Here is a 27,630-nt window from a genome sequence, read left to right as displayed (position 1 = left end):
TCCAATATCTCTGATGGACATAGATGCAAAAGTCCTCAACAAAATATCAGCAAATCGAATTTAACAATACATTAAAAGGATCACACAGCACGGTCAAGTGCGATTTATTCCAGGGATGCAAGGATGATTCAACATACACAAATCAATCAATGTGATACAAACACATTAACAAAATAAAGAATAAAAATCATATAGTAATCTCAATAGATGCAAAAAAGGTACTTGATAAAACTCAACATCCTTTCATGATAAAAAGTCTAACAAGGTGGGTATAGACGGAACATACCTCAACATAATAAAGGCCATGTATGACAAGCCCACAGCTAACACCATACTCACTGGTGAAAAGCTGAAAGCTTTTCCTCTAAGATCAGGAACAAGACAAGGATGCCCACTCTCACCACTTTTATTCAACATAGTGTTGAAGTCCTAGCCAGAACAGTTAGACAAGAAAAAGAAATAAAAGGCATCCAAATTGGAAAAGAAGTAAAACTGTCTCTATTTGCAAATGTCATAATATTATATACAGAAAACTCTAAAGACTGTATCAAAAAAACTGTTAGAACTAATAAATGATTTCGGTGAAGTTGCAGGATACAAAATCAATATACAGAAATCTGTCACATTTCTATATACTAATAACGAACTAGTAGAAAGTAAAATTAAGAAAATAATCCCAGGGCTTCCCTGGTGGCGCAGTGGTTGAGAGTCCGCCTGCCGATGCAGGGGACACGGGTTTGTGCCCCGGTCTGGGAAGATCCCACATGCCGCGGAGCGGCTGGGCCCGTGAGCCATGACCTCTGAGCCTGCGCGTCCGGAGCCTGTGCTCCGCAGCGGGATAGTCCGCAACAGTGAGAGGCCCGCGGACCACAAAAAAAAAAAAAAAAAAGAAAAAGAAAAGAAAATAATCCCATTTACAACTGCATCAAAAAGAATGACATACCTAGGGATAAATTTAACAACAAAAAAAGGCAAATTGTAACCATTTGAGGAAACACATGGAACACTGAGACATTCTAAGAGAACGTGTGATGCCCCAGAAGGCCCAGTGGACACCCTGCCATGTATACCCTGGGTGTGGTGCCGACAGAAAGGAGCTGTGGATGTCACAGCTGGGACATGGGCCCGAGAGGTGCCCCCAGGGCCAGGGTGAGGGCACAGGCCTGGAATTCAAGGTGACACTCACACCTGCAGCTGATTTAAAACGGAAGAAACTGGCAAAGCGACAGATGGAGTTTGTATTCTAGGAAGGAAGATGACAGGACAGGGAGACCCCAGATCACACATTTCATCCTGAGAATGAAGACCTGGTGTTCCCGGGGCACCACCTCCACCCACGCTCTCCCACCCAGGGAGGCCCATCTCTCCAGCCCCTGGACGGGGTGGGCCCTGCGTCTGCTCCAGTAGAACACAGCACAGGTGGGGCCGGCCAGCGGACTGCCCACCTCTGGGAACGCTACACCCACAAAAGAAGAAAGTAATCACTGGGCTGCATAAAAACTAAAATCTCTGCCCTTTATACAACACTGTCAGCAAATGAACAAACAGGCCAAAGTGGGGAAGAAAATATTTGCAAATCAGGTATCTGACAAAGCACCAGTGGAAAATCCATAAAGACTTCCTAGGCCTTCCTGGCCGGCTGGGAAGCAGGTTATGTCCTGAGAGACCTGGAGCAGGGGGGTCTTCCAGGGACAGCAGAGGGGCAGGCGGCACTGCTCACCAGGAATCACTGACCAAACTTGGCCCTGATCCTTCGGGGACCACAATGCTGACCTCAAGCTGCTGGGAAGACAGAATCGGACAAGGAGGCAAAGAGCACAGGCCCTCCCGTCAGCAGCAGATGCTCAGAAAAGAGGCCCTGGTGGGCCGAGCGGGACCCTGGTCCAGAAGCTTCCTGGTGAGGGGGGAGGAAGCAGCAGGCCTGAGAAAGCTCCCAAGCAGCACTGTAAGAGCCCCCGGCCGCCAGTCACCCACTGCACCGGACAAAACACGCATCCTGACCCAAAGGCAAAAGGTGCTGGAGGCCCTATAGCCAGCCCCATGCACGGGCACAGGCCATGCTCATGCCCTCCCTGCCTCTTCTATGCTCCCCTGAAACCACAGGCAGCCCTGTCCGCGGGAGGACGCCCGGGAGGCCTTCTCCCAGGTAGGCGAGGTGGCATGTGTTTGCACAGACCACAGCCTCGCTCCCGGGAGCAAGTCCAGTGGCCACGCAGACAAAGGCTGCCAGGGCCTCGAGGACAAGCAGCTCCATGCCCAGCAAAACGACATTACAGGCAGTGTGACCTCTGCTCGCATTTCCTGCAAGGCAAGAGCAAAGGCCGGGACCTGGTGTTCTGTGTCCTGCCCAGAGGCCGGCCCGAGTCTGCGGCCCACGCGGTACCCTCCACCCAGCCCCCTACACACATCCAGCGTCCCTCAGGACTCCTGGCCACTGCAGAAGCCAGGCCCAGCCAGGGGTCCTCTCTTTACCCTGTTCATTGAGGGGACATTCACTCTTCCTTCCAAGAGCTTTAACTGTCAGCAAATGAACAAACAGGCCAAACAGAATCTGCCGACCCCTCCCTCCCTCCCTCTGTCCGTCTCATAACCACCCATTCAGGGGCCTCTGTGTCCACCTCGAGCGAGGCTGAAGGAGAAGGTGAACTTGTCCGTGTCCTTGTGTCTCCTGCCATGTCCTGGCAGGGCAGGGAAGGTGGGTGTCGGGGTCCCAGGCCTGCATGCTGCAAGCGAGGCTGTTAGCCTTGGCTTGACCTCTGCAGGCCTTAGATGTGACCTGTTCCAGGAAGAGTTCAAAACCCTGGCGCTCAGCCCGCAGCGAGCAAGGGGGCCGGGCATCCTGAGACGTCACCAACTGACCCCCAGCAGGCAAGTTTCAAGGACAGGCAGCGGGCCCGGAAAAGGGCAGCACAGGCCTGCTCCAAGGAGCCCTCCGCCAAGGCCAGCCCAAGCGACATCTGCCTCAGGACAGAAGATGGAGGGGGGCCTGTGCGCAAGACCACACAACTCAGCCGGCGCCGCGTGCTGCCCGGGCCCCTCACTGGAGGCGCTGTCTGTGCTGGTGCAGCGTCGTCCTATCTGCAAAGGCAGCGCGCAGGTCCCAGGGAAGGAACCAGCGAACAGTGAGGCTGAAACAACAGGTGAACCCCGCGTCCCAACCAGCCTAGGTCACATCTCCAACACGGGGATCCACCTGGCACATCGTCACCCCAGGAGCAACTCAAGTTAAACTCTCCGGACAAAGGGAGAGGCTGCGCTTACCGTGGCCAGTTCATCAAACTTGCCGAAGAGCTCGTTGAGGAGTTTCACCAGCTCCTGGGCCGTGCACTGCGATGCCAAGCCCGTGAAGCCCACGATGTCTGCGAAGAGGATGCTGCAAGACAAAGGGGTGCCAGCTGCCCTCCTCTGCCGACAGATGGGCAGGCTCCTGCCACTCAGACGGACGTTACCTTCGCATGTCACCTGAAACTAGAGCCCCCTGCTGATTCCTCAAGCAGCGGAAAAGGAAGGCTCTGCTCTTCTCATTTCACAGGTGAGAAGACTGAGGCTGGGAGAAGCCAGGGAAACTCTTTGGTCATAGAGGGAGGAAATGCTGGAGCCACTCAGGGCTCCTCCCAGGACACAGGGGAGCAGCAGTGACCACTGCATGCTGTCTATATACTTGGTGTCCCCCAGACACAGGGGAATAGCTCAACGTCCACTAGGCCTGTCCCTTTTCCCACGGTGGCCCTGTGACGGGGCCGTGGCTGGTGGCAGGTGAGCAGAATTGACGTGCTCTTAAGGAATGAGCAGCCCTCCTCCACACCTCCTACAGGTGATGCAGGCGACTGAGGCCCAGGCCCTGTCAGAGCCTCACGGGAGCCTCCTGTGCTGCGCGCAGGGTCACCCCTCAGTCGGCTATGGGTGGGGAGGGGCAACCTCTCTTATATGCTGGGCATCCGTTTACTACAGTACCTGGGTCAGTCTAAACTACTCAGTGTCCACCCATAGCACACAGCCAGCATCCTGAATGCTAGAAAGCCTTTAAAAGGCTTAAGTAATGAGGACCAAGGCAGGACAGAGAACTTGTAGGACAACGGAGAACCTCCCAGAGCTGTACATTTGGGAGAGGTTGGGGTTCCCGACGAGTCCCCCAAGCACCCTGACCCTCCCACATGTGAGGGATGAGGGAGATGGGGTCAGGGGCCTATCTCAGGACGAGGTGTTCCACGGAACCCACTTGGGAGAGGCCGGGGGCCTGATCACGGAGCTGCCAGACCAGAGCCAGGTGCCACTTCTGGACCTCTCACCCCAGGGGAAAGAGAGCCCCCCTCACTCTTGAAGACACTGCATGGCCAACTTTTGTCACCTGCAGCCAAAAGCACCCTCAGCTGTGAGACTTGGGAAATCACACACTTGGTACACTGGAGGCGTTTGCGAGACTTAAACATGCATCTCCAGTTTAAATGAAGAAAGTGATGTGTAATTGAAGTCGTTTGTTCTTTTTACACAATTGTGTTCATATCTTAGAATTCCTGATGCCAGATCTTAACTCAGTTCTGCATTTTCAATAATATCTCGTGCCAGAGAGTAGCGACCCACATCACAGGTAGGGACCAGGAACCCACATCTCAGAGAGGCTTCTCCCTGATGAGGCCCTTGCCCCACCACGTCAACCATGCCCTGCCCCAGCTTGGAAAGATGCTGCGTTCACCCCATGACAAGCCTAACGTCCACAGTTGTAATCCTCTACCTGCAGGGCAGCTTTCCCCACTGAGCCTGTGAGAGACTGAAGGATGCAGGCCCAGTCTATACACCCCACAGCACCGAGTACAGAGCAAGGGGGATACACACGTGTGTTATGAATGAGTGAATGAGTAAAAACTGGGTGTCTAGGTTATAGAAGTGTCACTGATACTGAGACGCTAAGCAAAGGGATTGCAAGAGTGGGCGGAGATAGACAACACCGATTTTTTTCCCCTCTGTTTTGGTATAAAATTCAGGCTTATTTACGTCTCTGAGGAGCCACTGTGTTTTCTTCCTTCTCTTTAACTAGCCATGCATTCACAGGCCTTCCTCCATCCACTGGCTTCTCAGCCTCTGCCCGTTCACTTCGTTCCTCAAAAACCAACTGAGCATTGCTCACCCCCATGCTAGGAAAGCCCCCAGGGCTTGCCCTGCCTGTCCTCCTCCACTACGTGTGGGAAACGTCACCCCCGAAGCACCCAACATCCCCCATGCACACAGGCAAACATGCGTGGAGGATCTCTTACACCCCGGGTCCCTGTCCTCAGGAGCTCAGCATCCGGGGAAGAAAGCTCACAAGTGGGAGGGACAGGGAAGCAATGATATGGGAAGCCTGGAATTCTGCAGGAAGGCACAGCACCCACTTCGCGGATGCAGCCAGGCTGGAGCAGTCCTCCCCAGGGACTATCCAGACAAACAAGGAAGGCAGGAAGGAAGGAGGGAGGTGAGAAGGAAGGAAGAAAGGGAGAGGGGATTGATTCAGAAGCACAAATAGCATGTGGAAACTAAGATGAGTGAGAAGCCATATAATGACTTATCAAAAGCTGAGAGAGGCAGACTGGCTGGAACTTGAGTACAAGCCGTAAGCAGTGGAGCACAAGTCTCCAGGATGAGAGGGGGTCCTTCAAACCACCACCTCCTGCCTGAGTGACACTTTTGTAAAGTATGGATATGATTCCCAGACAGGCAACACTGTTATCTATTCTAGGTACTTTAAAAGGGAAAGCATGATTTAATACAATTAATTGCTTTTTAACAGAATCTTTAAAAACAAACAAGCAAACCTCAGAGTGTCCAGGGAAAGTTAATTCACTCCAAGGGCTCAAGTTTCCCCACCTGTAAAATGGGAATAACAATCCCTACCTCCTGGAGCTGCCATGAGATGAACAGAGTGAGAAGAACGCCTACCCCAGAGCCTGGCACCAACTAGAACAATGCTCAGTTATTAACCTGATGCAGGCAAATTCCCAGTCCAATGGCCACTGCCCAAACCTGGCTTAGGAACAGAGTTCCCAGCCTTTCTAGCCAACACAGGAAATAGAAGGTGAAGAAATGAGAAAATGGGAAAGGGCAGCTGTGAAATGCATCACCCGAGAAGCCAACACACACCCCTTTTGGGAGCTGCTTCCCTGCTGGGCAAGTGCTCCCCTGGGCTCCTAACCCACACCTGCTCCCTCCTTCCCTTAAACTAGGGCCCTCTGCCCACCTCTGCCACCACCTCCACCTCCTTCATCACCCCCACTTCCATCCCCTCCCACCTCCATCCCCCCCACCTCCATCCCCCCACCTCCATCCCCCCACCTCCATCACCCCCACCTCCAACCCCTCCCACCTCCATCCCCTCCCACCTCCATCCCCTCCCACCTCCATCCCCTCCCACCTCCATCCTCCCACCTCCATCCCCCCCACCTCCATCCCCCCACCTCCATCCCCCCACCTCCATCACCCCCACCTCCAACCCCTCCCACCTCCATCCCCTCCCACCTCCATCCCATCCCACCTCCATCCCCCCACCTCCATCCCCCCCACCTCCATCCCCTCCCACCTCCATCCCCCCCACCTCCATCCCCCCACCTCCATCCCCCCACCTCCATCACCCCCACCTCCATCCCCTCCCACCTCCATCCCCTCCCACCTCCATCCCCCCACCTCCATCCCCCCCACCTCCATCCCCCCACCTCCATCCCCCCCACCTCTGCTTCCTAGGCCCATCGCAGGGCCAGGCCAGGGCCAGCCCTACCTCACGTTGTCATGCCGCTGGATGTAGATCTTGTGGAAAATCCTCTCAGGGGGCTTCAGGAAGTCCTCCTTCATCTCCATGGCGACATTCCGGGGCAGGAGACTCATGAGCAGCCGCTCCTGGACAGGAGAGACAGGCCCTTGTGACACGGCAGCTCCACCCCCATGATTCCTTGACACGCCCACCCCAGTGACCTTGGTGCCGAGAAGCTGCCCTCCACGCAGGGCCTCGGACCCTCCTCACACGTGACCAGCACGTGGTCCAGTCCCACGGACCCTCCCAGCCCCCGAGTCTCAGTGGGTCGTAAGCAGGCCTGGACTGTCACTGCACAGGTAACCCGCTCCCAGAGCACTGGGCAGGCACCAGCATCGCCTCCAGAACACCCGGCCCACCCGTGCGCCCCAGCTTCAGTGAGCAGCGGGTCACAGGGTGGGAGTGTCGCTGCCGCAGAGCAGACCTGTCCAACGCGGCCCCAACAGGGACCTCGAGGTGGGCTACGAAAGCACTTGTGCCCCAACAGACAGGGGCCCATGTTCACACAGAGATGAGTGGCTTTGGACACAGTGTGGCATTTCCTCCCGGTCTTGTCTTCTGATTTCCCCCTGATCTGCGGGAGACAGACGTTTTCCTCTCCACCCCCTCCACCGTCCCCACCAGAGGATGGAGCAAACGCCTGGGCTTATCCACAGGAAGCCGTGCCACCTTGGGGACGCTGTCGCCCTTTCGGGACCTCGGTTTCCTCCTCTGACCTCCACCCCTCCTCCTCTTGGTGGATCCGCCCCCGGCCTCAGACCCACTGGCCACACTGTATCTGAGAAACCGTGTTCTAGATGCTTGGAGCGAGGCCCCCCTCCTCCCTCAATCCCTTTCACAGCCCCTCCCTCCCACTCTGCTTCAGAAAGAAAACAAAAGAAAGGAATTAAGATCCTGCTTGGAATCAGGTAGGACATCCTACTTACAAGGGTGAACATGGGGGGGGGCAGGGAGGGGGCACAAGAAGCCCCTCCCTCCCTCCAGCAGCCCCCAGACTGGGCCCACAGCCCCTCGGCCTCGGCCTGTCCGATCAGTGGAGGAGGCTCCGACGGGGCCACATGGATGCCTGGCATCTCCCACCCGGAGCAGGGTCTGGGTGCAGCCACCAGGCCCTGAGACCCTCCTAGACCGCAGGTCCACCCTGCAGTGTGAGGCCACATCCCTGACCGGGAGCAGACGCTCCTCTGCGTGATATCCTCTGAAGGACAATCAGAGCAGCGGTAGGGACAACAGCCACAGACCCTACAAGCCCAGCCCACCTCCCGGGCTGGGGTGTGGTTGTCAGGGCTTCACCGCCTTGGCTCCAGGTGACAAATTTATTTTAAGATGGGAGAATGTATCTGATGCACTGGAAGAGTCTCCCCAGGTGACGCATCCCCACATACACTTCTGAGGAAGGAGGCCAGGCCCAGGCCCGCCAGATGCCAGGTGGAGCGGAGCGTGTTTGCCCAGGCAAGCCAGGTTGTGGCCGGGGCCCTGGGTCCTGAGCGAGGCCCATGTCTATGCTGGGGGCCCCACCCACTGTGGTCCCCACGCGGCTCCAGGCCGGACAGACCTCCACACTCAGGAGGGACATCGCAAGAGCACAACTGTCCATGGCCACACAGGGAGAGGACCCTCTGAGACAGAAGTGCCAGTCCAAGTGTGTGTTCGGGGACAGCCTCAGGGACAGAAAGCCCCACTGCCCAGGGCACGGGAGCTGGTGTGTGACCTGAGCCTGCATGGGAGGACGTCGGCCATTCCTTAGCAGAAGGGCCTCTGGGGACAAGCCCGAGCACGGCCCATGGAGAGAAGCCTCTGCAGGTGGCCGGCTGTCCTGAGGTGGAGCGAACTCGGCAGGGGGCTCACTCGGGCCACCATCAAAGGACCACCTGGAAGCTTCCAGAGACTGTCACCGCCCTGAGATGCAAGGTGGGAAAACAAAAGCAGCTGGACGACAGGGCAGGCCGCCCAGGAAGGGCCCTGGGAACACACAGGGCAGCTGTGCCCTCTCCCGCAGTCCCAGTGTCGTGGGCGTCTACAACCCTGGGCCCCTGCGCCCCAGAGCCCTGCACAGAGGTGTCGGGGAAAAGGTGGGTCCCAGGGCCTGCAGGACAGCTGCCCGGCCTCACACCCCGGCTCTGCCTCTCGGAGCGGTTAGTCAAGCCCTGTCACAATCCCATCCCGTCTGTCAGGGCGAAAATCACACCAACTTCCTCAGCAGGGTGTTCTAAGGGGACGAACATCTCAGGTACTCGGTACCACGCCTCTCAGCACCTCCGGTGACAGCTCTTCACGGCTTCGCTCTCTTGTCTCTTGCATCTTTGAAATCTGTCACCTGCACCTGGAAAACCAGTCAGGTGCTGCCCAAGCCAAATCAAACAAGCGAAACTGTGCTTCCCCGGTGCCCATCTCACTCCTTCCTGCACCGTCGGTGATCTGCAGATGCCCCGTCTCACAGACTCGGAACCGACCGCTCTCCCTGAGAGAGCCACAGCCTCCCCCCGGGGGCCCCTGCTGAAGGGAGCCCGCCCCACTCTTGGTCTCTCCATCACCTCGGCTGCCCGGCACCATCTAGAGTTAGAAGAGGGAAACTGAGGCAGCCACCAGGAGGGAAGGAAGGACTGAAAAGGCAGAGGGACACTGACTGGCCCCAGACTCAAGAGGTGATGAGGAGGCAGGTGCCAACCCCAGAGGACAGAGGAGAAGGCTGCTGGTGGCCCAGGTGTGCACACCCAGCACAGCGAGGGGTGCCGGACAGATGGGACCCAGATCCCCAGATCCCTTCTCCACCACCAGCACCACAATCTAGCCCCTTATTCTCATTGGGGGACTTGGAGACCTGGAATGAAGACTACACTGCCCAGCTTCCTGTGCAGCTAGATGTGGCCAAGGAGATAGGAGTTGAAGGGTCATGTGGAAGCTTCTGGAATATTCCCTAAAGACAGCTTGTTCTTCCCTCTTCTCTGCTGCTGCTGGGGATACAGTCGTAATGGCTGCATCTATACCAACCATCGTTATTCAGGAGGATGAAGGCCACACACCAGCAATGGCAGACCATTTAACTAGATGGAGACTGGGTTGTGAGGGCTGCATGGATCAGATCTGCCACATCAGCCATAAAGTGCCTGCCCTGGAATACGTATGTAAGAGAAAAGAGTTATCTCACTTGGATAAGCCACTGTCAGATGAAGTTCCTAACTGCAGGTTATGTTTCTGTCCAAGGGCTGAGCATTAACTCCATCCACAAGATTAGCGATAGCGCCTAAAGCCAACACACATTAATAATCAAGACCAGAGAGAAGTACACAGCCTCTCCCACAGGGAGCGAAGCAGTCATGTGAAAAGATCCAGCACCCATCCCTGATTAAAAACAAAAACAAAAAACCCTGCAAACAACCTAAGACAAAGTAGCTCACTGACATCATAAAGATAAGACCTGAAATCCACATCCAATTCCAAACACAGCCCTAAAGCCTCAGGCAGTGATGAAACATTCATTACATTAGGAGCAGACAGCTACGTTAATGAGTTCTAACCAGTGAAATAAGATACAAAGCCAGAAATCAAAGGGACAAATTTATGAATATGGACCATATAAAACATCCCAGTGTCCTATGATGGCTATATAAAAACCTCAGTGTTTTTCTTGATTATCAAAATGGGACTTAAACGTATTATCTTTAATAAACATTAGATATTTATTTATTTATTTATTTATTTATTGCGGTACGCGGGCCTCTCACTCTTGTGGCCTCTCCCGTCGCAGTGCACAGGCTCTGGACGCGCAGGCTCAGTGGCCATGGCTCACGGGCCCAGCCGCTCCGCGGCATGTGGGATCTTCCCGGACCGGGGCACGAACCCATGTCCCCTGCATCGGCAGGTGGACTCTCAACCACTGCGCCACCAGGGAAGCCCCCAATAAACACTAGATATTTAAACAACAATTGTGAGGGCTCTGCTTCCGGAAAGGTGGAAATGTACTTTTCCCTGTTCCCCCCACTAAATACATCAAAAGTCCGGGACATTACATATAAAACAGTCATCCAAGGCTCTGAAAGGCAGAGAGGAGGTGGCAGAAACCTCAGGACCAGGGATGGCATGGAGATAAGTCCTTGGACTTTCTTTTTGCCTCACATAACCCAGACTGAGTGCTGGAGGTGTGGGTGGCCCAGGGATGCCGACAGGCATGGCAGTAAGCTCCAACAGAAGTCAGCTCTCTCTCTGATCAACGGATCAGGATAGGGGCAGCCTTGTGAGAAAACTGCTCTACAATAACGGTCCCACTCCAGGCACACCTCCAAAAAAATCTGCAAACCTCCACCCTCCCCAGGCTGTGAGGAAGCACCAACCCCAGGCTGGGGTGTCAGAGACGCCATGCAGGGACACCTGCCTTTGGTCTCCCCCATCTGGTAACACATGGCACACCTCCCACACTGTTGCACATAGTCAGTGAAGACCAAGGGCTTTCCTGCTCCTCCTTCCAAGTCAGAAGCCAGAACTCTCTCCTGCACAGCAGTAAGGAGGTATCCCCACCCCCATGAACCCCAACAGAGGCCCAGTGTGGAGCCTGGACTTACACTCCCACTAGGAAGTACCGGCGTGGTGGTCCCCACTTTCCCCTGCCAAGTGAAGTCACAGAAAACCAGCCAAAAAAAAAAAGTTCAAAGAAGACAGAGTCTCATACGTAATACCCCAATTGTCCAAGTTCCAATCAGAAATCACTCATCATACAAAGAACCAGAACAATCTCAACGAATGAAGATAATCAACAGACACTGACACCAAACGACAGATAATCAGAATAACTACCAAGATTTTAAAGCAGTCATCCTAAGAATGACTCAATGAACAACTACAAACATGTTTGAAAAAGTGAAAAAACAGAAACTCTCAGCAAAGAAATAGAAGATACAAAAAAAGAATCAAATGGAAATTTTAGAACAGGAAAAAAGTCTGAAATAAAAAGCTCAACAGATGGGAACAGCATCAGAATGGGGAGGACAGGGGAAAGCTCAGTGAACTTGAAGACAAAACAATAGAAATTAACCAAACTGAACAACAGAGAAAACAGACTGGAAAAATAATAGAAGAGAAGAAACAACCCAGACATCCATCAACGGATGAATGGATAAACAGCGTGGTCCATCCACACAGTGGAATACTATTCAGCTATAACAGGAATGAAGCACTGACCCATGCTACAACATGGATGCACCCTGAGAACAGTATGCAAAGTGAAAGAAGCCAGACACAAAAGACCACATACTGTGTGATTCCATTTATTGCTACATGAAATGTCCTGAGCAGGCAAACCCACAGAGACAGAACATAGATTAGTGATGTCTAGGTCTGGGAAGAGTGGATGGGGAGTGACTACGAATGGGTACAGGTTTCTTTTTGAGGCGATGAAAATATTCAAAAATTAGATTATTGTGGTGGTTACACACTCAAAATATCAAAAAAACCATTTAGTTGTTTTGAACTTTAAATTGAACTTAAAAGTACTGATACATAAACTATAGATCAATAGGCTTTTAAATTAAAAATAAATAACAACTATAGTGATTTCAAAAGATGCTGTGAATGAGTCAGACCTCTTTAAAAATCCATCCTATATCACTGAAAAGGAAATTTGCTTCCTCTTGATAAATTTCCTCACAATGGGAAATCAAAATTGTCCCATTTACTTTGTTAGGATGACGACTGAATATGTGCTTTGTAAACAGCTGTAATTTTAGAATTACGACTTAATAATGGTATTTGAGGAATATCAGGGCCTTTGGAGCAGTGGCCTCTGCAGTCAGGGCAAGGACGCTAATCTCAAGGGTAGAACCTTGCAAGCCCAGGCTCCCTGGCTGGGCTATGGGGAACAGCAGGAAAGGAGGCCCCCAAGGAGCTAAGGGGTGACTTTCAGAGGCCTCTCACCCCCTTCCCTATGATCACCAGCTCTGACAGGCTCAGACCTAAGGGTTAGACCCCGGTGGGGAGCTGTGATCACCTAAGGCTCCCAGGTGGTCCCTGTCCCCCAGTGGAGCAGCCCTTCCAGCTCTATCCCAACTCTCACCAAGCTGAAGGAAGACAGAGCTACAGCTTACCAACCTGCCAGCCCTGACTGGAAAATAATACCTGTGCACCCCACCCCCATTCGCTATATGAATGCCACCTACTGCTTCCCATCTCCAAGCCCCTACCTGGCAAACTCCTACACATCCTTCAAAGCCCCAACCAAATACTCTCCCAATGCACGTCCCACCACCCCTGCACATAGCATGCCCCTCGGACACGCCCATCCTCCAGTTGGGCCTCCCCACAGGGGCCAACTGCTGCTCTCTGTCTCCCATCCAGTTACAGCACATCTTGCTGAGACCAGGTTCCCTCCATCCCAGGGTCTCCAGAGCCGTGGGCCAAGCATTCAGATGTGCAGAGTCATGAATGACCACCCTCACAGGAATTCCAGCTGGGCCTCTCCCAACCCACTCAGGCAGCAAGAGGCAAAGGGCCTCGAGGCTGACACCACTCATGAACGCAAGACTGGGGACACAGGGGCTGCTCCCTTGCATGTCAGTCTGACCTGCATAACTGAGATTCTGGAATCCTAGCTCCATCCTCCAGAATCATGAACAAGGTTATCCTGTACTCAGGAGGAGTTTCTGTCCTATGGATGATCAGCTTGGAAAGGTGTTGCCCTTCGAAGTTTGTAGGACCCAGCTGTCAAACCACTGGGGCCTGGTGATGATTTTTTGGCAAACTTTTCATTACTGAGTCAATCGTCTTAATGATCATAGGATGTTTCAGGCTTTCTTTTTCTTCTAGAATCAGTTTTAGGAACTAACACCATTCTGGGAATTTGTCCGTTTTGTCTAAGTTTACAAATATTCTGGCAAAAAAAAAAAAACCTCTTAGTATTTCCCTCTCATCTATTTTTAACCTGGCTTTATCCCCAGGGCGTGAGCTTTCCCATCCCAAATCATCTTGTATCTGCTCTTTGTTCTTGGTCAGTCTCTCTGAAGTGTTTCTATGTCAAAGAACCAATTTTGGACTCTTCTGTCTGAAACTGAAAGAGTCCTGTTAAAAGACCCCCTCACAGCCCTTTGGAATATTTTAATCCAGATATCAATCAACCCAAAACATCTGTGTGAGCCTTTTTTTGTGGCTGAAGAGACACGAGGATGTAAAGGGAGAAAGCGGGCCACAGCCGGTTTGGGGGGGATTCTGGGCTTTGGCCTCTCCTCCCCTTACTCTGCCGCCAACGGCTTTGTCACTTGCCTTACTGGCCTTCCCACATCATTTAAATTCTCCGAGCCAGCCCCAGTTCTCGGATTTACAAAACGGAACGAAGTTTTTACATGCTTAACTGCAACACAGGGGCCTGAAATGAGTTTGAAAGATCTAAGAACCCGGAGGAGAGAACACCTTTCGATCAAGCACGCTCCTCTCTTCTGCCACAGCCCCGCGGGACACGACAGAGTCCGGCAGCCCTGCGTGGGGGCCGCTGTCTGTTCTGATTTGGTGGGAGGAGGGGTCACTGACAACTCAGGTAGCTTTTTCAAAATATAGCAGAGAACCTTCTAGAAGTAGAGTGCATCCAATGAAGGAGACAGGCCCCCTGCCCGTCCTCTCCAGCCCCTCTGGTTCTGCGGGCTGCCCTGGGGAGGACAGAACACTTCTAATATTCCCACTTGTGGAAACGCTGGAGGAGGCCTTGATCTTGGACACTGGTCTGGGAAGACCATGCCCGTCCGCGTCTGCAGGGAGCAGGGCAGGAGATAAAGAAACACTCAGATTTTGTAGTCAAAGCAGTTGGACTTTCTTTTAAAATAGCAACGGCAGGGCTATTAGTTCTAAACCATATAGGAGGGGAGGAGATGCTCCAGATTTCTGGCGCAATTATCACTGTCTTCTCAGTGTTGCTGCAACAATCAGTGATTACAGGCACGGAATGCCCACGGGTCCTTCCCGGCTGCAGGCGGGTGAGAGGTAAGAGCTCACAGTGGCATCCTTACCTAAGACAGTCAGAGACTCTTCCCAAGGTTTGAGGTGAAGGGCACCCTAAAATCTACGTAACTGAATCACTTTGCTGTACACCTGAAACTAACACAGTATTGTAAACCAACTATACTTCAATAAAAAAAAGAAGCAACCGATCAACCTGGGCGAGAACAACGTTGGCATCAGATTTGTACAGAGTGGGGAAGGGCCTGCGAATCCCGTCTAAGTTACTGCCCGGGACTCTGCAGTGGGAGCCATGCTTCTCAACAGTTTCCATCTGCTGATTGCTGTCCCGGAACAAAAGGGTCCAGCAGCTGGGACAGGCGAGGGTTCTAAGGTTGCGTGTCTGCATTTCACAGCAGGTCCCTCACTCTCCCCTCCTGCAAACACTGGCCGGCCAGTGGTGGCCACACAAACGCAGGCCCGTCCTGCAGGTGCATCCTAGAGAGAGGACGTCTCAGGGGGCTCTGGAGACACGCCTGCTTCGGGCCATGAAGCACAATCTTCTCCTGCCTGCCGAAGCCTCCTCGGCATACCTGGCTGGACACTCATCCGGGGAGAGAGGAAAGAACAACCTGCCCGACTTCTAGGGCAAGTCCTACCTCCGCACTGACCTCCCCCAACCTGCGTCTGACCAGCTCTCTGTCCTGCTCAGACACATCAGGGGCCCCGCCGCGCGGTCCGCTGCGCCACCTTCCACAGAGGGCAAAGCACTGCCTCCCTCTCACCTTCTCCCATTTCCTTCCAGCTGAGGCCACAACAAACTACACGCCGCCCCTCAACCACCAGGCACATTCCCCGCCCCGTCCCACCGCTCATGCGCCTCCTTGACTCGGCCTCGCTCAAGGACCCCATTCCCAGCCCCTGCCGCCCAAACCCGGCATCTCCCTGCCTCCCCCCAGAAGCCAGTGGGGCACACCTGCCGCCACACTGTGGTCCTTCTGGAGCTGGACGCCCCCCCACCCCCTCCCAGAACTGGGCCACGTCCCCAACATCCTCTCCCAGAACAAGGATGCATCACCCAGAACCCCCTTCCAGAACCAGGGTGCATCCACCAATATCCCCTCACATCACCTAGGGTGCCGCCTTACTGGGTCAGGGCCTGCAGAAGACCCTGGAAGCGGCTATGGAACTCGACTGCTCTGTTACTTGAAGCATGAAAACACAGACAAGCCCATATGGTCAGGGCGTCCCTCACCTGCAACTCAGGGGGCTGCGGTTTTCACACTGACACAGAGGTGTGAGTTGGGCAGAGCTGCCTGGCCACCTGCAGGCTCCCCTGGCCTGGCCAGGCCGCCCCCTGGCAGGCTTTGACGTACCTGAGTGCCTACTGGTGCTTGAGAGCCCTGAAGAGGTGGCTGAGCCCCATTTGACCCCGAGTGCTTGACTTCTGCCCCCCAAAGAGACAGGGCTCCCTGAGCTAAAAACAGTTGTCCCAGCCAGAGGTAGGGAGTAACCTGAGTGCCAGGGACAAGGCCTCCCAGGGAGAGAGTTGTCCTGTGATACGACCCGCGGGTTCCGATCAAAAAAATATAGCAAGTCAGGATACTGCCTCGCCCCGTCTCAGGACCAGCCAAGGGAACTCACGGGGGTGACCCAACTGCACTTCTGTATTTCGTGTGCTCAGCTTTCCCAGCAACAGATGAAACCACAGAGGAAAATGATAGATACGTTGGAATATGCAAAAGATTGAGGTTTTACACAAAGAAAAGCAGAGCTAGAGGAACAGACTTGGGGAACACCAGCCTTTCCCTAGTGAGCGGGTCGTTCAAACCCACAGGAAAGTCAGAGCATGAAAGGGCAGGGGATCAGAACACGCGCTCCACAGAGAAATGCAACCGGTAAGCACGCATGGAAAAGTGGCCACCGCACAAGGAACCGGCATCTGAATAAACGGGGGGTACCAAGTTCTAACAGGAAGAGAGGAGGGAAGGAGGGACGGAGGGAGGGAGAAAGTGGGTCACGTGCAACACTAGAGATACACACCAGAACCCTGAACGCTGGGCCCACCCCAGCTTTCCCAGCCATGGGACTGGGCAGGCCTGAGAATCTGCATTTCTGGCAGGTTCCCTCTGACGCCATCCCTGTCGGCCCCAGGACCCCACTCAACCACTGCTACCCCGGGCTGGGTGTAACTAAGTATTACTTATAAGATAAAATGAAGCACAACATGTTTTGGAAAATACCCAGGACACGAAGAGAAATGACACTGTAATATTTGCACTCCTGAGAATGTAACCAAGGATACTTCAAGTCTATATGAATAAAGATGCTTATGAGAAAGAAACATTTTTAAAAATATGGTGTCTAAAAGTCAGATTCGGAGACCTGCATGAAGGCGAGGAAGCAGCAGCTGTCTTAGGTTACCCTTAGGGCACCAGTGGATACACCTGTGGGAAATGTTAAGTCAAAATGCAGAATAAAATTATGTATACACCAAAACAACAACGATGAGGGGAGAGAATGTGCATAAGGACAGAAACTTGAAAATACGGAGCACTCAGCTGGGTTGATGGGACGGGGTGACATTTACCATTTTGCAGATTTCCTGCTTAAGAACATCAGGTCGGCGGTTAGAACTCAGACCCGTCGCTGAGCTTCCGTGAGTCTGGGCTTCCTCAGCTGTGGGACTGAGGAGCTCCTTGCTCTCGGAGCTGCAGAGAAGTGACACATGTACAGCAGCAAAGGCTAGGTTTGCAGCAAGCATGAGTGCTTGCTCGGCCACTGTGTTCCCTGGACGGCACTGTGCGTGCAGGGGGAGGGATGTGCACGTGCGAAACCCGCACGTGCAGGCGGCAAGAGTGGCCACACCATGGCCAGCATCCTCACCATCAACAGATGGGACCCACTGGAGGGACAGAGGGCACACCAAGCATTCGAAAATGTTTTAAGGGTAGATGCTAGGTAGTCTATAGGAAAGGCTGCAAGAGTAAGAAAAGAAATGCAAGACAAAACCAGAGAAAGTGGATCCAGAGAAAACCATAATTTGAAAAGATACATGCACCCCAATGTTCACAGCAGCACTATTTACAATAGCCAAGATATGGACGCAACCTAAGTGCCCCTTGATAGGTGAATGGATAAAGAAGGTGTGGTACAGTTTCAAGATGGCGGAGTAGGACGTCCACTCACTCCCTCTTGCGAGAGCACTGGAATCACAACTAACTGCTGAACAATCATCAACAGGAAGATACTGGAACTAACCAGAAATGATAACCCACATCCGAAGACAAAGGAGAAGCTGCAGTGAGACGGCAGGAGGGGCACAATCACAATAAAATCAAATCCCATAACTGCTGGGTGGGTGACTCACAGACTGGAGAACACTTATACCACAGAAGTCCACCCACTGGAGTGAAGGTTCTGAGCCCCACGTCACGCTTCCCAACCTGCGGGTCCAGCAAGGGGAGGAGGAATTCCCAGAGAATCAGACTTAGAAGGCTAGTGGGATTTGATTGCAGGACTTCGACAGCACTGGGGGAAACAGAGACTCCACTCTTGGAGGGCACACACAAAGTAGTGTGCGCATTGGGACCCAGGGGAAGGAGCAGTGACCCCATAGGAGACTGAATCAGACCTACATGCTAGTGTTGGAGGGTCTCCTGCAGAGGCGGGGGGCGGCTGTGGCTCACCACGGGGACAGGGACACTGGCAGCAGAAGTTCTGGGAAGTACTCCTTGGCATGAGCCTTCCCAGGGTCTGCCATTAGCCCCACCAAAGAGCCTGTAGGCTCCAGTGCTGGGTCGCCTCAGGCCAAACACCAACAAGGAGGGAACTCAGGCCCACCCATCAGCAGACAAGCAGATTAAAGTTTTACTGAGCTCTGCCCACCAGAGCAACAGCCAGCTCTACCCACCACCAGTCCCTCCCAACAGGAAGCTTGTACAAGCCATTTAGATAGCTTCATCCACCAGAGGGCAGACAGCAGAAGCAAGAAGAAATACAATTCTACAGCCTGTGTAACAAGAACCACACTCACAGAAATATAGACAAAATGAAAAGGCAGAGGACTATGTAACAGATGAAGAGACAAGATAAAACCCCAGAAAAACAACTAAAGGAAGTGGAGATAGGCAACCTTCCAGAAAAAGAATTCAGAATAATGATAGTGAAGATGACCCAGGACCTAAGACAAAGAATGGAGGCAAAGATCGAGAAGATGCAAGAAACGCTTAACAGGGCTTCCCTGGTGGCGTAGTGGTTGAGAGTCCGCCTGCCAATGCAGGGGAGACGGGTTCGTGCCCCGGTCTGGGAAGATCCCACATGCCGTGGAGCGGCTGGGCCCGTGAGCCATGGCCGCTGAGCCTGTGCATCCAGAGCCTGTGCTCCGCAACGGGAGAGGCCACAACAGTGAGAGGCCCGCGTACAGCAAAAAAAAAAAGATACGCTTAACAAAGACCTAGAAGAATTAAAGAACTAACAAACAGAGATGAACAATACAATAACTGAAATGAAAAATACACTAGAAGGAATCAATAGCAGAATAACTGAGGCAGAAGAACGGATAAGTGACCTGTAAGACAGAATGATGGAATTCACTGCTGTGGAACAGAAAAAAGAATAAAAAGAAATGAAGACAGCCTAAGAGACCTCTGGGACAACATTAAACACACCAATGTTCTCATTATAGGCGACCCAGAAGGAGAATAGAGAGAGAAAGGACCCAAGAAAATATTTGAAGAGATTATAGTCGAAAACTTCCCTAACATGGGAAAGGAAATAGCCACCCAAGTCCAGGAAGCACAGAGAGTCCCAGGGAGGATAAACCCAAGGAGAAACATGCTGAGACACATAGTAATCAAACTGACAAAAATTAAACACAAAGAAAAATTATTAAAAGCAGAAGGGAAAAATGACAAATAATATACAAAGGAACTCCCATAAGATTAACAGCTGATCTCTCAGCAGAAACTCTACAAACCAGAAGGGAGTGGCATGATATATTTAAAGTGATGAAAGGGAAGAAACTACAACCAAGGTTACTCTACCTGGCAAGGATCTCATTCACATTTGACAGAGAAATCAAAAGCTTTACAGACAAGCAAAAGCTAAAAGAATTCAGCGCCACCAAACCAGTTCTACAACAAATGCTAAAGGAACTTCTCTAAGTGGGAAACACAAGAGAAGAAAAGGACCTACGAAAACAAACCCAGAACAATTAAGAAAATGGTATTAGAAATATAAATATCAATAATTACCTTAAATGTGAATGGATTAAATGCTCCAAACAAAAGACACAGGCTCGCTGACTGGATACAAAAACAAGACCCACCCATATGCTGTCTACAAGAGACCTACTTCAGACCTAGGGACACATACAGACTGAAAGTGAAGGGATGGAAAAAGATATTCCATGCAAATGGAAATCAAAAGAAAGCTGGAGTAGCAATACTCATAGCAGATAAAATAGACTTTAAAGTAAAGAATGTTACAAGAGACAAGGAAGGACACTACATAATGATCAAGGGATCAATCCAAGAAGAAGATATAACAATTATAAATATATATGCACCCAACACAGGAGCACCTCAATACATAAGGCAAATGCTAACAGCTACAAAAGAGGAAATCGGCAGTAACACAATAATAGTGGGGGACTTTAACACCTCACTTACACCAATGGACAGATCATCCAGACAGAAAATTAATGAGGAAACAGAAGCTTTAAATGACACAATAGACCAAACAGATTTAATTGATATTTATAGGACATTGATCTGAAAATAGCAGATTACACTTTCCTCTCAAGTGCACATGCAACATTCTCCAGGATAGATCACATTTTGGGTCACAAATCAAGCCTCGGTAAATTTTTAAAAAATGAAATCATATCAAGCATCTTTTCCGACCACTACACTATGATATTAGAAATCAATTACAGGGGGAAAAAGGGTTAAAAACACAAACACATGGAGACTAAACAATACGTTACTAAATAACCAAGAGATCACTGAAGAAATCAAAGAGAAAGTCAAAAAATACCTAGAGACAAATGACAACGAAGACACGACAATCCAAAACCTATGGGATGCAGCAAAAGCAGTTCTAGGGCTTCCCTGGTGGCGCAGTGGTTGAGAGTCCGCCTGCCGATGCAGGGGACACGGGTTCGTGCCCCGGTCCGGGAAGATCCCACATGCCATGGAGCGGCTGGGCCCGTGAGCCATGGCCGCTGAGCCTGCACATCTGGAGCCTGTGCTCCCCAACGGGAGAGGCCACAACAGTGAGAGGCCCACGAACCGCAAAAAAACCAAACAAACAAACAAACAAAAAAAAAGCAGTTCTAGGAGGGAAGTTTATATCAATACAATCCTACCTCAAAAAACAAGAAAAATCTCAAATAAACAATCTAACCTTACACCTAAAGGAACCAGAGAAAGAAGAACAAACAAAACCCAAAGTTAGTAGAAGGAAAGAAATCATAAAGATCAGAGCAGAAGTAAATGAAATAGAAACAAAGGAAACAATAGCAAAGATCAATAAAACTAAAAGCTGGTTCTTTGAGAAGATAAACAAAATTGATAAACCTTTAGCCAAACTCGTCAAGAAAGAGAGGGAGAGGACTCAAATCAATAAAATTAGAAATGAAAAAGTTACAACGAACACTGGAGAAATACAAAGCATCATAAGAGACTACAAGCAGCTCTATGCCAATAAAATGGACAACCTGGAAGAAATGGACAAATTCTTAGAAAGGTATAACCTTCCAAGACTGAACCAGGAAGTAACAGAAAATATGAACAGACCAATCACAAGTAATGACATTGAAACTGTGGTTAAAAATCTTCCAACAAACAGAAGTCCAGGACCAGATGGCTTCACAAGTGAATTCTATCAAACATTTAGAGAAAAGTTAACACCCACCCTTCTCAAACTCTTGAAAAAAATTGCAGAGGAAGGAACATTCCGAAACTCATTCTACAAAGCCACCATCACTCTGATACCAAAGTCAGACAAAGACACTACAAAAAAAGAAAATTACACACCAATATCACCGATGAATACATATACAAAAATCCTCAACAAAATACTAGCAAACAGAATCCAACAACACATTAAAAGGATCATACACCAAGATCAATTGGGATTTATCCCAGGGATGCAAGGATTCTTCAATATACGCAAATCAACCAAAGTAATATGCCGTATTAACAAACTGAAGAATAAAAACCATTTGATCATCTCAATAGATGCAGAAAAAGGTTTTGACAAAATTCAACACCCATTTATGATAAAAACTCTCCAGAAAGTGGGCATAAAGGGAACCGACCTCAACAAATAAAGGCCATATATGACAAACCCACAGCAAACATCATTCTCAATTGGTGAAAAACTGAAAGCATTTCCTCTAAGATCAGGAACAAGACAAGGATGTCCACTCTTGCCACTATTATTCAACATAGTTTTGGAGGTCCTAGCTAGCCACAGCAATCAGAGAAGAAAAAGAAATAAAAGAAATACAAATTGGAAAAGAAGAAGTATGACTGTCACTGTTTGCAGATGACATGATACTATACATAGAGAATCCTAAAGATACCACCAGAAAACTACCAGAGCTAATCAATGAATTTGGTAAAGTAGCAGGATACAAAATTAATGCACAAAAATCTCTTGCATTCTTATACGCTAACAACGAATATCAGAAAGAGATATTAAGGAAGCAATCCCGTTCACTACTGCAATAAAAAGAACAAAATACCTAGGAATAAACCTACCTAAGGAGGGAAAAGACCTGTACTCAGAAAACTATAAGACACTGATGAAAGAAATCAAAGATGACATGAACAGATGGAGAGATATACCATGTTCTTCGATTGGAAGAATCAATATGGTGAAAATGACTATACTACCCAAAGCAATCTACAGATTCAATGCAATCCTTATCAAATTACCAATGGCAATTTTTACAGAACTAGAACAAAAAATCTTAAAATTTGTACAGAGACAAAAACGACTCCAAATAGCCAAAGCAATCTTGAGGGAAAAACATGGAGCTGGAAGAATCAGACTCCCTGACTTCAGACTATACTACAAAGCTACAGTCATCAAGACAATATGGTACTGGCACAAAAACAGACATATAGATCAATGGAAGAGGATAGAAAGCCCAGAGATAAACCCACGCACCTATGGTCAACTAATCTATGACAAAGGAGGCAAGGATATACAATGGAGAAAAGACAGTCTCTTCAATAAGTGGTGCTGGGAAAACTGGACAGGTACATGTAAAAGAATGAAATTAGAACACTCCCTAACACCATACACAAAAATAAACTCCAAACGGATTAAAGACCTAAATGTAAGACCAGACACTATAAACTCTTAGAGGAAAACATAGGAAGAACACTCTTTGACATAAATCACAGCAAGATCTTTTTTGACCCACCTCCTAGAGTAATGGAAATAAAAACAAAAATAAACAAATGGGACCCAATGAAACTTAAAAGCTTTTGCACAGCAAAGGAAACTATAAACAAATGAAAAGACAACCCTCAGAATGGGAGAAAATATTTGCAAACGAATCAAAGGACAAAGGATTAATCTCCAAAATATATAAACAGCTCATGCTGCTCAATATTAAAAAAACAAACAACCCAATCAAAAAATGGGCAGAAGCCCTAAATAGACATTTCTCCAAAGAAGACATACAGATGGCCAAGAGGCACAGGAAAAGCTGCTCAACATCACTAATTATTAGAGAAATGCAAATCAAAACTACTATGAGGTATCACCTCACACCAGTTAGAATGGGCATCATATCAGAAAATCTACAAACAACAAATGCTGAAGAGGGTGTGGAGAAAAGGGAACCCTCTTGCACTGTTGGTGGGAATGTAAACTGATACAGCCACTACAGAGAACAGTATGGAGGTTCCTTAAAAAACTAAAAATAGACCTACCATATGACCCAGCAATCCCACTACTGGGCATATACCCAGAGAAAACCATAATTCAAAATGCACCCCAACGTTCACTGCAGTACTATTTACAATAGCCGGTCATGGAAGCAACCTAAATGCCCATCGACAGATGAATGGATAAAGAAGATGTGGTACATATATACAATGGAATATTACTCAGCCATAAAAAGGAACCAAATTGGGTCATTTGTAGAGACGTGGATGGACCCAAGGACTGTCATACAGAGTGAAGTAAGTCAGAAAGAGAAAAACAAATATCAGATATTAACACATATATGTGGAATCTAGAAAAATTGTACAGATGAACCGGTTTGCAAGGCAGAAATAGAGACACAGAAGTAGAGAACAAACGTATGGTCACCAAGAGGGGAAAGCGGGGTGGGGGAGCGGGTGGTGAAGGTGGGATGAATTGGGAGATGGGATTGACATGTATACAGTAATATGTATAAAATCGATAACTAACAAGAACCTTCTGTATAAAAAAATAAATAAATAAAATTAAATTTAAAAAAAAAGATGTGGAACATATATACAATGGCCTATTACTCAGCCTTAAAAAAGAATGAAATAATGTCATTTGCAGCAACATGGCTGGACCTAGAGATTAGCATACTAAATCAGTCAGACAGAGAAAGACATATCACATGATATCACTTATATGTGGAATCTTAAAAAATACAAATGAACTTATTTATAAAACAGCAATAGACCCGCAGACATAGAAAACAAACTTATGGCTACCAAAGGGGAAGGGGGGCAGGGATAAACTGGGAGTTTGGGATTAACATATACACACTACTATATATAAAATAGATAATCAACAAGGACCTAATGTATAGCACATGGAACTCTCCTCAATATTTTATAATAACCTATGTGGAAAACGAATCTGAAAAAAGTAGATATATATGTACGTATAAATGAATCACTTTGCTGTATACCTGAAACTAGCACAACATTGTAAATCAACTATACTTCAGTAAAAATAAATACTTTTTCTTAAGAAAGTGATTTTTTGAAGAAAGTGGGAAAGGAAGATATTTGAAAGGAGATGGAGAGGAGAGAAAAATAGAGAGAAAGCAAAGGAAGATTCAGAAACACACAAGAATGGCCCCCACGTCGATTTTTCCAGTACTTCAGGCGATGTATTTAAGGGGAGAGGACTCTGAAGAGTCACCTCTGGGATCCCGTCGTGGAGGTGATGAAGGTAAGGACACCAAGCTCAAGGGCCTCTTACCACCAAAGACTCCCCATCAGTGCTGATGATGCTGGCGTGGGAATACATTCAGTGCACAGCCCCAGGAGACGTGTTCTTTATACTTGTGCATGTGTGTGCCAGCACACTTATACACACACATCCACACACGCACATACACACATACGCGCACACACCCACAAGCGCACACACGTGCACACGGTGTGTACAGCGACATATAGGCATGCACACACACAGTCCACGTGAATGCAAATCCACACACATGTATATACCCACACACAGACATGCACACACATACACATATACACACATATACATTTGCACACATGCCCCACATATCCACACACATGTGTACACATACAAATGCGCACATGCATGTGCATGCAACACACGCCCACATGCACATCACAAAAGTGCACACAGCCTCACAGACACATACCTCCCACACACATACACCACCCACAGACAAAGCCACCCACTGATCCACGCACATGATCTAAACATACATACGCCATCTATTTCTAAGCGATATCCAACTTTTACTGTCAATACTAGGCATCGTTATAATACCTATAAATGGAAATGTGTGTGTGCATTTTTAAAGGTACAGTCTGTACTTAATGCCTTGTATTTACAATAATAATAGCATCTTGTTTATAAACCATCCCATCCACCCTACCCCGGGAAAACAAGCCTCCGCCATCAGCACTTTGGTAAAGCACAGGAGTCCGGGTGCTCCCAGCTAAAGGCCTCGCCCAGGGCTCTTGGAGCATCCTCGTGGCCCCAGGACAGCAGCAGAGGAAACGCCGCCGAGAGGGGTGAGCCCGGGACGTGCAGGTGACGGTAGCTGGGGCAGTGGGAACCCACCCGGCTCCCTCCAAGCCTCTAGGTCACAGGGGACAGTGCTGCTGCCGCAGCAGGCCTGGCGGGAGCCGGGCAGCATGCTCTGCAGCCTCGGGCCAAGCTGCGTGAGGCTCGCACGGTGACCATCGCTTCCTAGCAACTCAGCCCCTTCCAGCGGCACCAAGGCCAGCTCTCCTCTGCCTCCACTGAGGCCTGCAAAGCCTCCTGGGCGTCTCGTCCACAGCCCCGTACCTCCTGTCACCAACAGGTAAACCGAGGCCCAGGGATGACCACGGGTGGCAGTTCTTCTGCCTCTGCTCCCACGGTGTCCCCTCTCCTCCGACCGGCCGAGGGGGCTGGTTCACAGAGACAGAGGGGCCAGCGGGGGCCTGAGGCCCCAACCCGACTCCCAGGCGGGCTAGGCTGGGCCTCACTCCCAGCGCCCTTGGTGAGAAAGCTGTGCGGCTCCATGCCCCCCCCGCCCCGGGCCCCCCATGTCCCTCGGGGCGAGACCCCGGGTACTGACCTGCTTCTCATTCTCGTCCTCCAGCCTCAGCCGGTCCTCGATGCAGTTCCGGGCCTGCAGGAAGGCCTTCCTCTGGGAGCGCTCAGCCAGGATCCTCACGAAGACCCCGTACATGTTCACGCCAAGGAAGAGCAGGGCGTTGGCACCGAGCTGCAGGGGAGAGAACAGTGCAGAGGGCTACACACAGCGCCCAGCTCAGCAGAGGTTCCTACGCGTCCTCCGACCTCCAGCCCGTGAAATGACCACGCCAGCCAGACCCACAGTGCCAAGCCGGTTTCACGCGGCCACGAGCCAGGCCTCATCCCTCACCCTGTGCAGGGGTCACCTGTGCTATAAGCTTGTCACGTAACGGAACAGTAGGAATGGATGCAAGGTGTGTCCCCCGAAATTCACGTGGAAGTCCTCACCCCGACCCCCCAGCGTGGGCCTGTATTCGGAGACAGGGTCTTTCAAGAGGTAATCAAGTTCAAATGAGGCCATTAGGCTGGGCCCTAATCCAACATGGCTGGTGTCCTTATAAGAAGAGGAGATCAGGACACAGACACGCACGGAGGGAAGACGATGTGAGGACACAGGGAGAAGACGGCCGTTGACATGCCAAGAAGAAATGTTTTGGGAGAAACCAGCCTCCAGAACTGTGAGAAGTAATGTCTGTTGTTTAAGCCACCCAGTCTGGGCACTTTGTTACAACAGCCCGAGGAAACCATTACTAAACCCAGAAGTTTTGAACGTGAAGACAGAGTGGTTATTCCCACAAAGGCAACATGGAAAGCTCTGGAGAGAAGCAGTGAGGAGAGTTGATTAAAAACAAAAAAGAGGGCTTCCCTGGTGGCGCAGTGGTTGGGAGTCCGCCTGCCGATGTAGGGGACATGGGCTCGTGCCCTGGTCCGGGAGGATTCCACATGCCGCGGAGCGGCTGGGCCCGTGAGCCATGGCCACTGAGCCTGCGCATCCGGAGCCTGTGCTCCGCAACGGGAAAGGCCACAACAGTGAGAGGCCCGCGTATCACACACACACAAAAATATGGTGCCCACTGTCACCCAGAACACCTCATCGTGACCTGAGCATCTCCATGTGACCTGGGCATCTCCGTGTGACCCAACCATCTCCATGTGACCCCGAGTATCTCCATGTGACCCTGATCGTCTTCGCTGTGCCCCTGAACACCTCCAAATCTGAGCATCCCGCTAGCTGGAGCGTCCATGCTTTAACCCGGTGCGGGGCTGGAACACAAATGCATCTTCAACGCCTGTGCCACCTCTCACAGGCACAGTGGCCAGCACTGGCTGCACCTAGGTGCACTGCACTGGCCCCCATACCACGCAGTGTTTTCCGTGTCTAAAGGACCACCTGCTGTATTTTGGGATCAGCTCATGCC

At 50.4% G+C, this 27,630-nt stretch overlaps 1 protein-coding gene across 1 annotated transcript in view; it reads right to left on the bottom strand.

Moving 5' to 3' along the window:
- Positions 1 to 27,630, bottom strand: part of ADCY1 (adenylate cyclase 1) — a gene marked incomplete at its 5' end in the record, with an annotated part of 122,332 nt that overhangs the window by 77,016 nt on the left and 17,686 nt on the right. The window contains 3 exons of the mRNA XM_081243372.1: positions 3,262 to 3,373; positions 6,746 to 6,864; positions 26,253 to 26,402. Coding sequence (XP_081099498.1) covers positions 3,262 to 3,373; positions 6,746 to 6,864; positions 26,253 to 26,402 — 381 coding nt within the window. The remainder of the gene's footprint in view (positions 1 to 3,261; positions 3,374 to 6,745; positions 6,865 to 26,252; positions 26,403 to 27,630) is intronic.

Source organism: Mesoplodon bidens, assembly GCF_964165515.1.
Source record: "Mesoplodon bidens genome assembly, chromosome: 9".
Lineage (NCBI taxonomy): Eukaryota > Metazoa > Chordata > Mammalia > Artiodactyla > Ziphiidae > Mesoplodon > Mesoplodon bidens.
The sequence above is the reverse complement of the archived record's forward strand: the minus strand, read 5'-3'. Positions and strand labels throughout refer to the sequence as shown.